The 14,486-nt window shown below is 37.9% G+C and overlaps 1 protein-coding gene across 2 annotated transcripts; it reads right to left on the bottom strand.

The window, feature by feature from the left end:
• Window positions 1–371: 371 nt before the first annotated feature.
• Window positions 372–12,954, bottom strand: LOC108899602 (tumor necrosis factor receptor superfamily member 14). Of its 2 annotated transcripts, XM_051068369.1 has the most exons (14): window positions 12,563–12,954; window positions 12,432–12,449; window positions 5,345–5,400; window positions 4,203–4,299; window positions 3,940–4,059; window positions 3,542–3,635; window positions 3,266–3,359; window positions 2,810–2,935; window positions 2,468–2,623; window positions 1,130–1,217; window positions 849–1,027; window positions 706–737; window positions 531–585; window positions 372–397 (listed from the first exon to the last, which is right to left on the bottom strand). In XM_051068369.1, the coding sequence occupies exons 6-13, from the start codon at window positions 3,548–3,550 to the stop codon at window positions 541–543; spliced, it is 729 nt and encodes a 242-aa protein (XP_050924326.1). In that variant the 5' UTR covers window positions 3,551–3,635; window positions 3,940–4,059; window positions 4,203–4,299; window positions 5,345–5,400; window positions 12,432–12,449; window positions 12,563–12,954; the 3' UTR covers window positions 372–397; window positions 531–540. The 2 variants fall into 2 exon arrangements, with proteins under 2 accessions (XP_050924326.1, XP_050924325.1); XM_051068368.1 differs by lacking the exons at window positions 3,542–3,635; window positions 3,940–4,059; window positions 12,432–12,449; window positions 12,563–12,954 and having other exon boundaries at window positions 5,345–6,948.
• Window positions 12,955–14,486: the final 1,532 nt, after the last annotated feature.

The raw sequence follows: 14,486 nt of genomic DNA, 5'->3' as shown, positions 1-14,486 counted from the left end.
GAGCTTCACAGCATGTGCAGCCTGACAAACAGTGGAACATATTTTGTCCTAAGTATTTGAATCAGGGTGTCAGCACTGCTGCTTCACAGCAAGAAACTTCTGGGTTCAAACCCTGGGCTTTTCTGTGCTTTTCTGAGTCTGCATGTTCTCCTTGTGTCTGAGTGAGTTTATAACTTGGATAACTTGTCCAAGTTAGGCTGACTGGTGACTGTTAATTGTTTTATATCTGTAGACCTGTAGGTCTCTAAAGAGTGTGTTCCATTTACCAAGCAGTACTTTTATCTGTACCCTGCAAAGACAATGTGCCAGCACCCAACTGCATTATAACTGGACTCTGGACCACATTTACTCTGCAGTGAACAGTGTTCACTCTGTTATCTCCAGGTTGTCTCTGATCCTGAGGAGAGAGATACATTTAATTAAAGCAGAAACCTCTTGCATATTTGTTAAGGCTTCACAGAGTGATGTCAGTTCAGTCAGACCGTCCTCAGTCAATAAATATTTCAATAAAGAATTCACTGCTGTCTTACCTGCTGCTGTTCATATTATGGAGTGTTCTTCTCTTCCATCTCTGTATTCTTTTTCCTTATTTTTAGTGAAACATTAATGAATAACATTTAATTACTTTGATAAACCAAGTATTATCACCTACCACAGTGTATACATACACACATACAGAGAGTAAAAAGAGAGTAACAAATATACCTGTGTGGAAGTTCTTGTATTTCCTTTGTTGTCTATTAAAAAAAGACAATGAAAAACATCTTATTCAGCGTCATGACTTGACAGAAAGTTTTATCAAACATTAAACCATGATCACATTTTCTGTTACTACACACAGATCTTACCTGTTAGACTTTTTCTCTTCTTTCTGACAATGTAAACTATAGGTAAAGATATGCAAATTAATAACACTATAGGCACTACAATGCTGATCACAGTCACTGTCGTGTTTGAACTGTGTCCACATTGAGCATCAGTTGTAGCAGTTCCTGGTCTGATCAGCTGAAGGTTTACTGATTCACATCTGGAATGACAGAGGGACATTTTTACAGGAAAATGTATAGATACTACAAATTGACTGCAGTAAGAAACCAGGTGTGTGTGTCTGATGTGAAGTTTCACTTACTGTGTGTGTGGCTGACAAGATGTAAATGTCCCATTTGAAAATGTTCCATCAGTGCAGTCAGAGCACTCAGTGTCTGTGGAGGCTGTTCCTGTACAAACACACATTATATACATGTTGACAGTAGTTACTAATGAACATATATTATGAAATGATCAGAGTGTTATATGACATCATTACATGTCATCAGACCTGTCTGATTTCCATTCAATAGGTTTTTAAAAACTATCTGATTATTATTATTATTATTATTATTATTGAAAACTAGACAATCTAAACATTCAGAAACATTTCTCTGGTTTCAGTTTTCAAATTGATTGCTGATTCTTTAATAATTAGAGTTTGATGAAATGTTCTCCTGCAGCTCTTTTCTCACAGGTGCAGATAAAGAGGAGATTTATATTCAGTGTAAAGGAGAAATCACATCAGCTTCATAAACAAACCTTCTACTGTTTAACACTGAAGTTATCTAAATGGTATTAGCTGCAGTAATTTATGCAAATATTTCAGCACAGGATATTTATTCTAATATGTTTATGCTGATCCAGACACATTTTAATGGATCATCATCAGCTAAAGTAAAACTGATCATGTTGCAGCTCTGCAGCTTTTCACTGCATGTGTGAGTTTGACAGATGATTTGGCAGCATGAGTGATTCTGTCCTGACACCTGGGCTGGTACCATACAGATTCATTTCACTCCAATGCTAATTATGATTAGCAAAGATAAGTTAATGAATGATTTTGAGCTGGTGCTGTCACTTTTGCAAGTTAAAATAACAAACATAATGACAGGCCAAAATAAAACCTGTTGGACTGAGTCTCTGTAGTTCCAACAACTCCAACAGATCAAATCACCTCAACTTCAGGAGTCACATTCTCTGTCATATCAGTAATTAACTTTATTACCTTGACAGGGCAAAAAGAGCAGGTGTGTATGTGCTGAACTGTTAGCAAGGGGCATTGAGAAAGTGAGCACAGGTCAGACAAATGAACAGGAAGCAATGATCCATTTCTTTTCACTTCTTGAAAACACAAACCCATTAAATTTTCATATCATTTATTCAGTTTACACTGAATAAAGCCGATGTAAAAGCCAAGTTGGAGTATATCTAACATGGTATCTTGGACATTACAGGGTTTTTTTTTGTTGTTTTTTTTAACTTGTATCATAATCTATTATGACATTTTTGTTACTTTACATGCACTGCCCATAGTACCTAATCAGCTTCAGTGGTTTTACTTTTACTCTACACTGAAACTTTTACAGTTTTTTATACTCTTAAAACTTTAAAATCTAAACCTACAGTCTAATGTTAAAGTCAGGACAAGAAGACCAACCTTTTTTACTGATGTATTGTCCTGGTTCACAGTGTTTGTGTCTCTGTGCTGCCATACAGCATTTGTCTTTGACGTCCATACAGTAGAATCCTTCCAGTGGTTCACAAACTGTATCTGATGTTGATGTACATGAAGTCTTTATCTTCAGACCAGAACCTGTCAACATATATAGAGGTTACATATAGAGATGCAGAACTTCTATTCTCTTTTTCTGACATCTTTAGGAAATCTGATAGTGAATAGTTTCTCCAGTCTATGAATACATGGGAAAACATCTGCATCAATGCATAAATGTGGATTTAAGTTTCTATGAATAATTGGAAAATATTAACTGAAATCTACCTGCGTCACAGTTTGTGCAGGGAAAACACTGTGTACGTTCAGTAGGTTGATTCATGTAGGTTCCCTCTAAGCAGGGCAGACAGGACGTACTTCTGAACTCTGTACAATTGGTTTTAACACAACTTCCTGTTGAAAAGAAAATCAACAGTTTAATTTCATGCATTATGTTTCTATTGAATGACAATGTATAATGTTGAGGGTCGAGGTGACATACACTGCTGTCTACTACAGTTTCATTCTTCTCACTCTCACCACATGAAGACAAAGTTTAAAACAATCCAGTCTGTTCTTTTACTGTTGGAATTAAAGTCCAGTCAGATTCAGGTGCTTCACTGATACATTTCACTTGTGAACAGAAACAGCTCATGAAGTATGTTTGACACCTGGAAGCACAACACAGACGCCATCTGTAACTACCACAGTGAAATGTCCCTTTAACATTCAGCTGGATCTTACCAGGTGGACACATGGGACAGCATTCATTCCCTGTCTGATACTCTGCTGGATGACATGTCAGACTGTTTCCACTGAAGACTTTCATCAAAAGTATCTGTGAAGAAGAAGAAGAAGAAGAAGAAGAAGAAGAAGAAGAAGAAGAAGAAGAAGAAGAAGAAGAAGAAGAAGGAGAAGAAGAAGAAGAAGAGGGTTATTGTCTGGTTGAAATGTTGACACTGTCAACAACTGGTCTGAATGAATCAGGCAGAGAATGTAAAGATTAAAGAAATGACTGACAGCCACCATGAGGTGGAAAATGACCAGAGGAGGAGGGAAGGTGAGTGGAGGAGGACGCTGCTGCCAGCCAGGACCAAAGAAGGAAGATAAAGATCTGGAGAGGAAGAAGAAGACTGAACACTGAAATGACCAGAGAACAACTGTTCTTCCTTTCTACTTTATGAGTTACAGATACTTCTTGTCTTTCTATATTCATCTACTAATTCAAAGTTAAAAAGGTACTTGGTATGAGACCAGTCCTATTCTACTGTATAACATAGTTGCTTAAGTTGTAATTATAGATAATCATGTCTTCAGTAATTTTAAATATATTTACAAACAATTTTAAACCTGCTGCGCGTTCACATGTGCATAAACAGTTCATGTGCCACAGCACTGTTTTTGTCATATTCTCCTACCACCACTTATTTTCACCTCCCACAGATGTTCACTCAGTAGAGCTGATGAAGCCTCTGATGAACAGAGAAACACCTTCACTGTCTCAGTTTATATTAGTTTCTTTCTGGACACTGAAATGACTGTGTATGAGTGACAGAGAGAGACAGAGTCAGAGAAGAAAAAGGTTTACAAACTCAGAGATGTTAAAGAGGAGGAGCAGTGACAGACATTACTGCCTGTCAAACACAAGCCTCCTGTAATGTTCTGCAGTAAACAGCTTTACCAACAGAGATGCAGCTGTCAAAGGTTTTCCTCTGGAAGTCATTTTGAAAGGCAGGTTGGTTGTTTTCAAGTCTTTATCCAAACCAGGAGGAGAACATCTGGAAACAAAGAGAAGTCATTCACTGCACTGAGCAGTAGGTAACCTGCTTACTGTGAGTGAGAGACTGAGAGGAGCCTGGTTAACTCTCACATTTCTGCTGATAATGGAGCTGTTTCTGATCATGTTTTAAACAGTCAACACACAGATGTAGAACTGGTCTGAACCAGTCTGAGCCTGTGTTTTTCTTTCCTTTGGTGAATGATAACAGGATCTTTGATTTTTCAGCTCACTGTTCAAAGTTCACATTATTAAACTTCAGCTGTTTCATTTCAAAGCTCATCCAGTCTCTCATGTCACTGAGTTTTCAGAGATCAGCTGAACAGCAACAAGTGTCTTGTTTCTGTTATTGGACGGTGTATCAGTGATAGACTGAGCTAACATACTGTAGCCTATGTCCACACAGCACAGCTCAGACCTGTTACCATGTGAACAGAAGTTTTCCATGATAGCTGCAGTAAGATGAAAGGAATTAAACTCAGTCAAACTGAAAGCGAAACTAAAAGATTTATACAACTGAACAGACTGGAGCAGTTTCTACAGTGTAACAGTCTCTCACTTTGAAAACATCAATAATAAAAACCAGTGTAAACCAAGCAGATATCACAGCTAGAACTAAAGATACATTATAGTCCTGACTCCTACAGCAGCGGATCAGGGCGAGGCCTCTGTTCTCTGATCGTTAGGATTGACTTTTCATTTCCATGTAAACACTTTATTGTTATTATATTATTACTATTATATTTTTATTGCTGCAGTAGAAGCTGCTCCACTCTGCTGCTACTGAGCTGTTACACTCTCAGACTGTTCTCTGTTCTATTAATCTACTGTATTTATGGACAGAAACATGGTGAGCGGATCTCAGTAGGCCTGTACAGACCGTGAAACCACTAAAAACGTTTTACTGCGCAGTTTCATGAACTGTAACATTTAGTGGTGACAAGCAGTTTAATCCGTAACATAACGACATACTGGTCCTACCAGTACTGTATCCTGTGGTGTGAGAAATAACACAAATAAGTAAGATAGAGATTCATTTAACTTACCGTCTCTGGTGCGAGGCAAACTGCGCAGGTTCCTTATCTCAGCGCTCAACTGAGTGCTGAAAAGGTGTGGTTTTTTAAAATGTGTCATGCTGGATTTACAATCACAAAACCAAGCAAACAGCACGATACATTCAGATCAGGTGTGTGAGCAATGGTGAAAATGCAAAGAGCGGTAAAGGGGAAATCTGTGACACATGAGCCAAAAGAAAGAAACTGAGAAGCTCCTGCGCAGTCACTGGTTCAATTATAAGCTAGAACTGAGAGAAAGTAATGATATTACTGTGAAGAGATTCACACAAATAAATAACAACTTCATATTGTTTTCACAGAGAAGTGGATGCTTGAAGTAGGAACTAAAATAGTCATGGCTGTAAGTGACTAAAGGCATTTTGACAAAAATAAAGATATGACTTGATAAATGTTTAACTAAACAGATCATAAAGAAATTCAAAGGTCTAAGGACTTTCTTATATTGTGAGCTTGTCAGGAGCCAGCAGTGGAGATTTCTGCAAAAATATCCTGCTCCACAGGCCAGTGTGGGGATAGGAAAAAAAGCTGGTCAAAATCCTATCTGGTCAACTCTGATGCTGATGAGCAGGTATCATCTGTTCCCACACAGACCATCACTCAGCTGGTAGAGGAGGTGAGTGAACGCAGCAGCCCTGAGAGCTTATCCAGGATGTCAGGGACCATGACACTGGGACAACAGTGAGTGAGAGCTGTGTGATGTGTTTTGGGGGAATTTTCCCCCTTATGCTTTACAGACTGTAAAACCCTCTCAGGAAAATGTGTGGTTTTGGGTGATTTGAATAAAACTGACAGACTAACTTGACTTTACTCTCCACTTTATCATTCATTATATTTATTCATTATTTTAATACCAAAACAAAGGTCTGAACCAGGCCACTTCATTCACTAAGCTTTACAGTTCAGTGATTCATTTCCACAAACAAAGTTGGTTCGTGTTAACATCAGTCATTACTGCACAGTGAACATTTGGGCTCCCTGCTTTGCCCTGGAGGAAAATAAGCATTTAGTGTAACTAAAGTGACCACGGTCACAGTCTATCACCAGATAGATCCACACCTTCTATGTACAATCATTACAGCTTTATTCAGTAACATGGAGCAGCAGCTGGTTATCATCATGTTTACAGAGCTATACAACACCAAAGTGAGCCATTAACAACTGTAGAAGTAGTGTGATAGAGCTGCAGGTCTGCTGTGTGTCACTTTGTGCCTGGGACCAGATCTACAATGGCTGTCATTGACCCTACAACTGACACATTCCTCAGCCATTCACATATATTTTTAACAGTTGGCCCACATTTTGGCATCCTTGCCAAAGTATGAGACAAACTGTATGCACTGTCTGAACATACTCAATCAATCAAATTTTTGACCTAACATGAGCGTGACATACTAAACCATTTTTTACATTATTTCACAAATATGTATTTTTATTCATTTTTGCAGTAGATGATTTAAAGGTTAGAGGGCCACAGCACAGGATAACTGTTCCTGTCTACTTTCTATGAACAACTTCAAAACATTGAAGTTGAGAATAACAGCACATCTCTAGTCTGGTTGAATTTCAGTGATGGGCTAAAGGAACATATGTGTGTGTGGTGTGTGTGTGTGTGTGTGTGTGTGTGTGTGTGTGTTATGGCCAGTCAGTGATCTGTGAGGGCCTTTACAGATCATCTTGTCCTGGGCACAAACAAGAAACACAGTGGGCCCACATGTAACATATTTATAAATATAGTGAACCAACAATCAGGCTACAGCTAACAACTTTCTCAGCTAAATATAGTTTTGTTTTTTGTGCTGATGATTTAAATGTATGAAGCTCACAACCTGCACTCACTTCATATCTTCTGAGCTCTTGAGACTGAAACTAGTGGAACAAACTTTCAGTTAGCTGTCGAGTCCCTGGAAAATCTTTCAGGAGTTCACAGGTATAGAAAAGATGAATTAATGATGCATTTAACATTTGATATATATGAACAGTCAAAAAACATAAAATTGAATGGATCATTGTCAGAGGGTTTGGGTTAGAGGGTTAGAGCTTCCTTAAAACCTTTTTATTTGTGAAAATTATTTGGTTATCTCTTAATACATCAAATTATGAATCACTAGCTAGGTGCATAACAGTTTGTTATTATATGATGACATCATACGGTTAGGGAGAGTTACACTCACCTAAAGACCTCTAACTTATAAAGAATTTGACACAAACAGATGTCAAACAGCAGTAGTCATGGTAACAGTAGTAGTAGTAATAATTGCAGTGTTTCACCCACTAACTTTATTACAATGGAGGCAGTAGGCTTCATCATAAAGAGCTACAGGAGGGTCTACTGTCAATATTCAGGTCTGACTACTTCTTTGTCTACAATTCATACGTCTGTATAATGACTGAAAACATCTGAGATATTTTACTGTGATCGTTTCTTGTGTTTCTCCATATGGTTATTCAAAGTTTGGTCAGTATTTTTACCAGTGAACAAGTGAGGATTTGATTATGAAGATGTTTATAGCTGTTACCATTTCAGCCACTAGAGGTCAGGACTGCACCACGTGGTACTGAAGGTAGTAAATGTTACCCTGAGCTGTAAAACCACAACTATGAAAACTGGTAGATAACATTTTAATATCAGTCTCATTCCTGGCTCACTGGTTCATAACTAGAAAAAGATTCATCAAATACTGCAACATTCAGGTCCAGAGATGTGAACTCGAGTCACATGAATTGGGCTCAAGTCAGATTTGCAGATTTTGCATTTTGTATGAACCATTTTGAACTAACAGCAGTAAAAGCAGCAGTAACAGCAGTGCAGTTAGTCATAGCAGTGCCTGTCGTCTTGGCAGTGCTTACAATACACATAGACCTATGTGTTTCACTTCCTTGCACCAGTTTGCAGCTGCTTCATGTACAGTAGTCTGATACAATGTTCAAACATCAGCTTCACACACTGTAAAGCACATGAATGTGGTTAACAGTTGTTACAACAGACTCCATCTCCTCCCATAATGCACCACTTCCTCTTTGGTTAGATCTACAGATGAGAGAGCCTGATGTTTACTGCCCTGTGTTTCAGTTTCTTTTGATGAGAGAAGGTCAGGAGGAGCAGGAGGTCAGACCCAATGATGACTTTAAAATTAGCTCATAGATTTCTATTAGGAGTGCTTAATCCTGCCTGATTGTACCTCACTTAAAAGCTTTCAACTGGCCAAATGAGTCTAATGGATTAAATCAAATAGCAACATTTCTATTGGTCAACTTTGTTAGTGCAAATAACAAGTTCAGTTTTGTCCTGTCATACTTGGGCTTTTTTAACTTCCTCTTTCAAATTAAAGGTACAGGAAACTTTGGGTCAGATTATCACCTGCTTGGAGAGAGTGTTCTCTCTCCATGTTGTGCTCGCAGTGAATTCAACATATCACCCCTCATATGTCCCCAGACCAGCTGCTGATTTAGACCACCAATCACACATCAAACACAATATGCAGGGAAGTGTAGTGCTCCCTGTTCCCTGAGCTTTGTCATCCATGTCCTGAGAAACTCCTGATTCTGTTTAGTTCAGAGAGAGACAAGACCTTATTCATCAGTCTCTGATTAACAGGGAAGTGATATGATGACCCAGCTATTATGTGATATACATATATATAAGATTAAAGGGGCCCTGTAATTTTCTTGTAAAGAAACTAAATTTCTGTTCACCTTCCATGGCCTGTACTGCAAAACATGCATTCATTCTGACTGCAAGTACACAGATTAAACTTCAGATCCATAATCAGCACAGTAACATAATAATAATCAGAATGGTTTCAGCTTGTGTAATGCTTCTGTTGATTGAGCCCACAGACTGCAGAGGTAAAGTAAGAAGAGGGAAGGCCAAATTTTTATTTTGACTTCTAATCAGTTAATTAGGGATGCAGCAGCACTTTCACACACTGTGAACATGTTTTTATGCCTCCATGATGGTGACAGCCAATTTGCTGTAACATTTCAGCTCTGCAGTAAAACTGTGTGTAATCTAAAGTTTATCCCACAGTTTTAACATGTCATGGTCTGTGCTGGTTTCATCGTTAATGTTCAGCTTGTTTTCCCAAACGTTTCAGATCTTCCAGTTGAACTCTTTAAGCAGCACCATGTCTTCACTCCTGCTCAAAAGAGAATTTGCATTAACACTGAATTTATATGGACCTGAAGCCTAAAGCCTAAACTCTGGACAATGACTGGAGAATCAGGTCAGGATGTTCTCTGTTGCTGTCCTTTCACACATGCAGCACACAGTAGGAGAATATCTGTGCGATGTGTTCTCACACACTGGAAATGTTCTGTTTAAGTGAGAGTCTGCAGCAGGAGAAAATGTCACCAATGCTCATTCACTCACTGTGAAATCTCCACACAGTTACCTGTTCTATTCATATGGGCTCACTTGGACATTACACAGTCTTTATACTGGGAAGCAGGCAGGATAAAGTCTGTTTAATGTCCAGTTCGACTGGAAACAGGTGGTTGCAGACTGTCAATGCCAAACCTGGATTCAACACATCACGATCAGACATGCTGGGTGGCAAGGTACTGCAGTGGTGTGTGTGACAGTTTATAGGCATTTTATCCAACACCAGCATGTGCACAATGCTTGGATGTCAGCTCAAGCTGAATCCTTTGGAGCCTCTCAATACATGTTTTCCCTTCACATCTACAGGGGAAAAGAGTCTGTTCCATCATCAGCCCTGCAGAAATAATGAGATGAAGCAACATCTCAGAGCTAAAAATATGTACAGGAAGAGGAGGGTCTGCACGCTGTGCACAGACAACACAAAACAACACTCAGAAGATGAAGGTACAGACATGTAGCCAGTCTGTAGGAAAGGCTCTGCACATGGCTGAAGAAGCTGGATATCTACAGCTCATGGATTGTTCTCCAACAGTGGGATTTATACAGGTAGCCCTTGAAAAGGTCATCAGTACTTCTACTTCTCAGTGTTGTGTAAATGACAATTAAAGACTGTATGAGACTGAAGAAATGAATGAATTATCTCACACATTGCATTTGAACATTTTTTCTGTTTTACTTACTGTGTATTTATTGTTTGTTTCTATTTCAGAATAGTTTTTACAGTTTCTTTTCTTCAATATAATGGCCCTGGGGCGTACATGGGACCATGGACTTGGGACAGATCCAAAATGGGATGTGTGTTGACACTGCACAGACCAGTTCAACTTCTGTGTTCCTAATTAACTTGACGAACAACAACCTTATTCACATAACAACCATCATTTTAGCCTCATAACAGTGAGCAGTTTTCATAAGTTGAGACAACAGGCAAAAATTGCCAGAGCAGCAGCTTTGAGAGAGAATCTGTGTAAAGTGGTGCTGTTACAGGATTATTAGAGAAGAACTTCTCTGTCATGACTTTGTGAGTGAACGTGTAAATGTACCTTAACGATATATGGATCCAATGAGTGCACAAGACCTGCCTGATATTCCTCTAAGGAAAAAACTGATTTCTATCAGTGCTGGGAAATAACTTGCTACATGCAGTACTGTACTTATTTTTTGAGGCACTTGTATTTCTGTTTTATGCTACTTCATACCTCTATCCCACCATATTTCAGAGGGATGTATCTTTGTTTGTTCATTTAGTGTATTTGACAGCTTTAGTTACTCATTACTCCTAAGATGAACGACTTTTACTTAAGTTGTAGTTTTCATACAGGACTTTCACTTGTAATGGGAGTATTATTACATTACTGTGTTAACACTTTTAACTTATAAAGGATCTGAATGCATCATCCACCATTCTTTTGTGTGTATATATTACAGCTAAATTTGTATTGTTCATCTCATTTGTATAAACATGGATCCTGAGTCCAGTCCTAAGACTGGAGATCAGATCCCATTACTCTGCCACGAAGGTGCTTAAAAACTTTGATCACACCAATTTAGTAGTAGAACACAGTTTACCTGACTGTCATGGGAAGTTCATTATTGGCTGTTTACAACTTCCTACTTGTCCTTGATGTGATGGCCCTGGGTGTGGCTACATGGGACCACGGACTCAGAAACAGATCTGAGGACAGATCATAAAGAACAAATGAGATGTGTGTGTGTTGATACTGCACAGACCAGTTCCTCTGTGTTCCTAATTAACTTGGACAAACAACAACCTTATCCACAGGCTACAGTTCTACAAAGTGTATTTACTAGGCCTGTTGTCATTTGGTTGTGTGGTTTATTCTATTGTGTACTGTTATCAGTAATGAGTGATGTTCACTGAGAACTGGTGTCTGATCACTTATCTGAGCCCTGCGGCTGACAGTAACTTTAACTCCAGTCATCAAACTGGTCCCAGGTCAGCTTCAAAGTAACACTGAAAGTGGAAATCATCCACATCTGCTCTCCTCCATAATCATTACACACACATACACATTATTTTAGAAAATCCAGTTACTTGTTTTTATTAGTAATTCACAGAAGGAAAACTTTAGCAAATAAAAACAAATACAAATAGCTGCCTCTCAAAACACATGAAAACAAAAAGTAACAAAAAACAAAAACAAACAAACAAAAAACCAAGAGCAACGACCATGATCATTTCAAGCAAGATGCTAAATGTGGGTTTCAGATGCACACAATGACAGAGCTGTACTGTGCCTTGAAAACAAACAACATGCAGAAAAACAATGTATAAAATTAGCTTGGAAATAATGAGATGACACCTATAAAAATAACATCATAATAAAATACAAAAATAACTTTAAAGTGAAGGCAGTGGTAAGCTTTACTGAGAAACCTAAAGAGTTCACAGTAACATTTGTGGTTAATTGCCTCAACACAGTATTTCTAAAAGTACTTTAGCTGAGAGGTTGAAACATGTTATATTTAGTGTTACATTTAGCTTTGTTATTACATGTGTAACAAAGTCAACACACTGCAGAGGCAAAAGATGGAGCCTTACACAAGGGTCCACTGTAGATGTGACACTGTATTCCACCCTGGAGATCAGTGTTTCTTCATATTAACTTATAAACTGAGCATTTATAAGAAACAAATGGAGAGGTTATACCTTACCAGCTGTTATTCTCCTGCCTGGAAAATAAAAGATAGGGAAATATTAGGATGAACAGTTAGAGTAAGTGGGAGAAAAAAAAAGTTATGTAAAATCAGACATTAGATAAATCAGATGCAAAGAAAACACTAACCTCTAGTCACAAGCCCAACAACTGTTACTGACAAAAAACAAATAAGAGGTAGAAACATAAAGTAATGATTTCTCCATGCACTACTGCAGACAACATCATTAGTCAGGCCTCCTTCTTTGACCTTTACTTGGGTTTCTGAGCAGCTGTTGGAAAAGAGAAGAGAGAGATGCTTTAGTTCTTTGTTACAGAATTTCAGTCTCATCCATGTCTATGTCTTTGTTCTCAAGATTTGATTTTCTTTTTATTTGTGTCCTTAATAATTATTCTAAGTTAACACTATAAGATACAGTGAACTGATTCAGTTTTAACTGAAGTAGATCACCATGGTAACCTATAATGTACAGATCTCTCCAGAGGATCAGATCAAAACCTGTAAACAGTCTGACCATCGACCAATCAGATCGCTGGAAAATATAACCTGTACAGGTTTGCCCAGTGTGTTCTTAATGTATAAAAAAGAAAATCTGTAGTTTCTCAGTGAACTGTTTTATTCAATCCAACAGAATCAGTGCACAGACCTGCTTATTGAATGTAATCTTTGACAAACTATAAGAAACTGAAAATGATAAATGAGATTTATTGATTGATGATTTACATTTCATATCATTAATTTATTTTTGTGTTTTTAGTGAGGAATAAGACAATTCAATGTGCCTTTTCCATCTAACACTCTGCAATTGTGTTTGAAGAAAAAATATGACTGATATAATTTGGGTGCAAAAATGGTTTAATACCTTCAATATTACTTTCATTTGGACATTATACCCCAACCGACAATAACTCGTCAGATACACTTTTCACAGGTTCTCTTCCCCGAAGCATTTAATGAATTTCAAACATGCAGTCATCTTAAAAAAAAAAAGAGACAAAATGGAGGCTATAGTTTCGTTTTCACTTCTTTACGTAACACCATTTCGTACCTTCGTGGCACTTTGGGCTTGGGATTTCTGGAGCTCAGCCAGAGAGACCATCAGGTTCTTGGTCACCTCTGTAAACAAGGCCCTTCTCCCCAGTTGCTCCATTTGCTCCTCACCATGCTCTTGTGAATCTTCAATACAGTACAATCTTTTTGTAGCCTTCCCCAGATCTGTACCTCAACACAATCCTTTCTCTAAGCTCTGCAGACAGTTCCACCAACCTCATGACTTATTTCAATGTGGTATTTCAGTTTTTTGATTTTAGATTTATAAAATAAATAAATAAATAAATGAAAAATTCAATAAGTCTGTTTATACTTTATCATTATGAGGTATCGAGTGTAGATTGATGAAGGATCTTTTAGTGAATAACTTTCTGAAAGCTCTGTATGTGGGCTTTTATTAGTTTACACTAAAATAACAACCTGTTATTCTCTGTCCTCTGTCTTTAAAGAGACATGACAGGTTTAAGGTCAGTACCAGGCTCAGAAAAGAACTGAGATTTAATTAGAGCCAACTGACCTGATTCTTGACTAAAGACTGTCTCACTTTATAGTAAAAATATGATATAAAAATACACTTGTTTATATAAAACTGTACATGGAGTTTACAGAAGGACACACAGTAAAGAAACATACAGTATATTACTTAGTTAAAAAGAGAAAAAGCTTCATTCACAGCATGAGCAGAGCTGGAGGAACAAGAAACTGCAACATGAAAAATAAAGCACATTCAGTACATTCAACACACTCAGCCCATAAAAACAAATGTTCTTTGATAGCACTGACATCAGCTGTGTGTTTTGCTCAGAGCTTCATCAGACTGATAGAAGTCTTTGTCTTTTCATGAACCTGATGAAGCTCTATGATGTCATCAAATGAAATCTCCATTGTGAAGGATTATTATAATGTTCCTCACTGGTCCTCTGATGGCAGTGATGTCCCATCATGCTGCAGTAAAGGACACTGTCCTCATCCTCTTCTGCTGATCTGGGGTCAGGTAGCAGT

Source organism: Lates calcarifer, unplaced genomic scaffold, assembly GCF_001640805.2.
Source record: "Lates calcarifer isolate ASB-BC8 unplaced genomic scaffold, TLL_Latcal_v3 _unitig_4440_quiver_2465, whole genome shotgun sequence".
NCBI classification, from domain to species: domain Eukaryota; kingdom Metazoa; phylum Chordata; class Actinopteri; family Centropomidae; genus Lates; species Lates calcarifer.
The sequence above is the reverse complement of the archived record's forward strand: the minus strand, read 5'-3'. Positions and strand labels throughout refer to the sequence as shown.

Coding starts and splice junctions, on each gene's coding strand:
- LOC108899602 (XM_051068368.1), bottom strand. CDS start 4,244: ATGACTTCCAGAGGAAAACCTTTGACAGCTGCATCTCTGTTG. Junction 2,936..3,265: donor CTGTCCCATGTGTCCACCTG/GTAAGATCCAGC, acceptor TCTTTTCAACAG/GAAGTTGTGTTAAAACCAAT. Junction 1,218..2,467: donor ACAATACATCAGTAAAAAAG/GTTGGTCTTCTT, acceptor GTGTTTGTACAG/GAACAGCCTCCACAGACACT.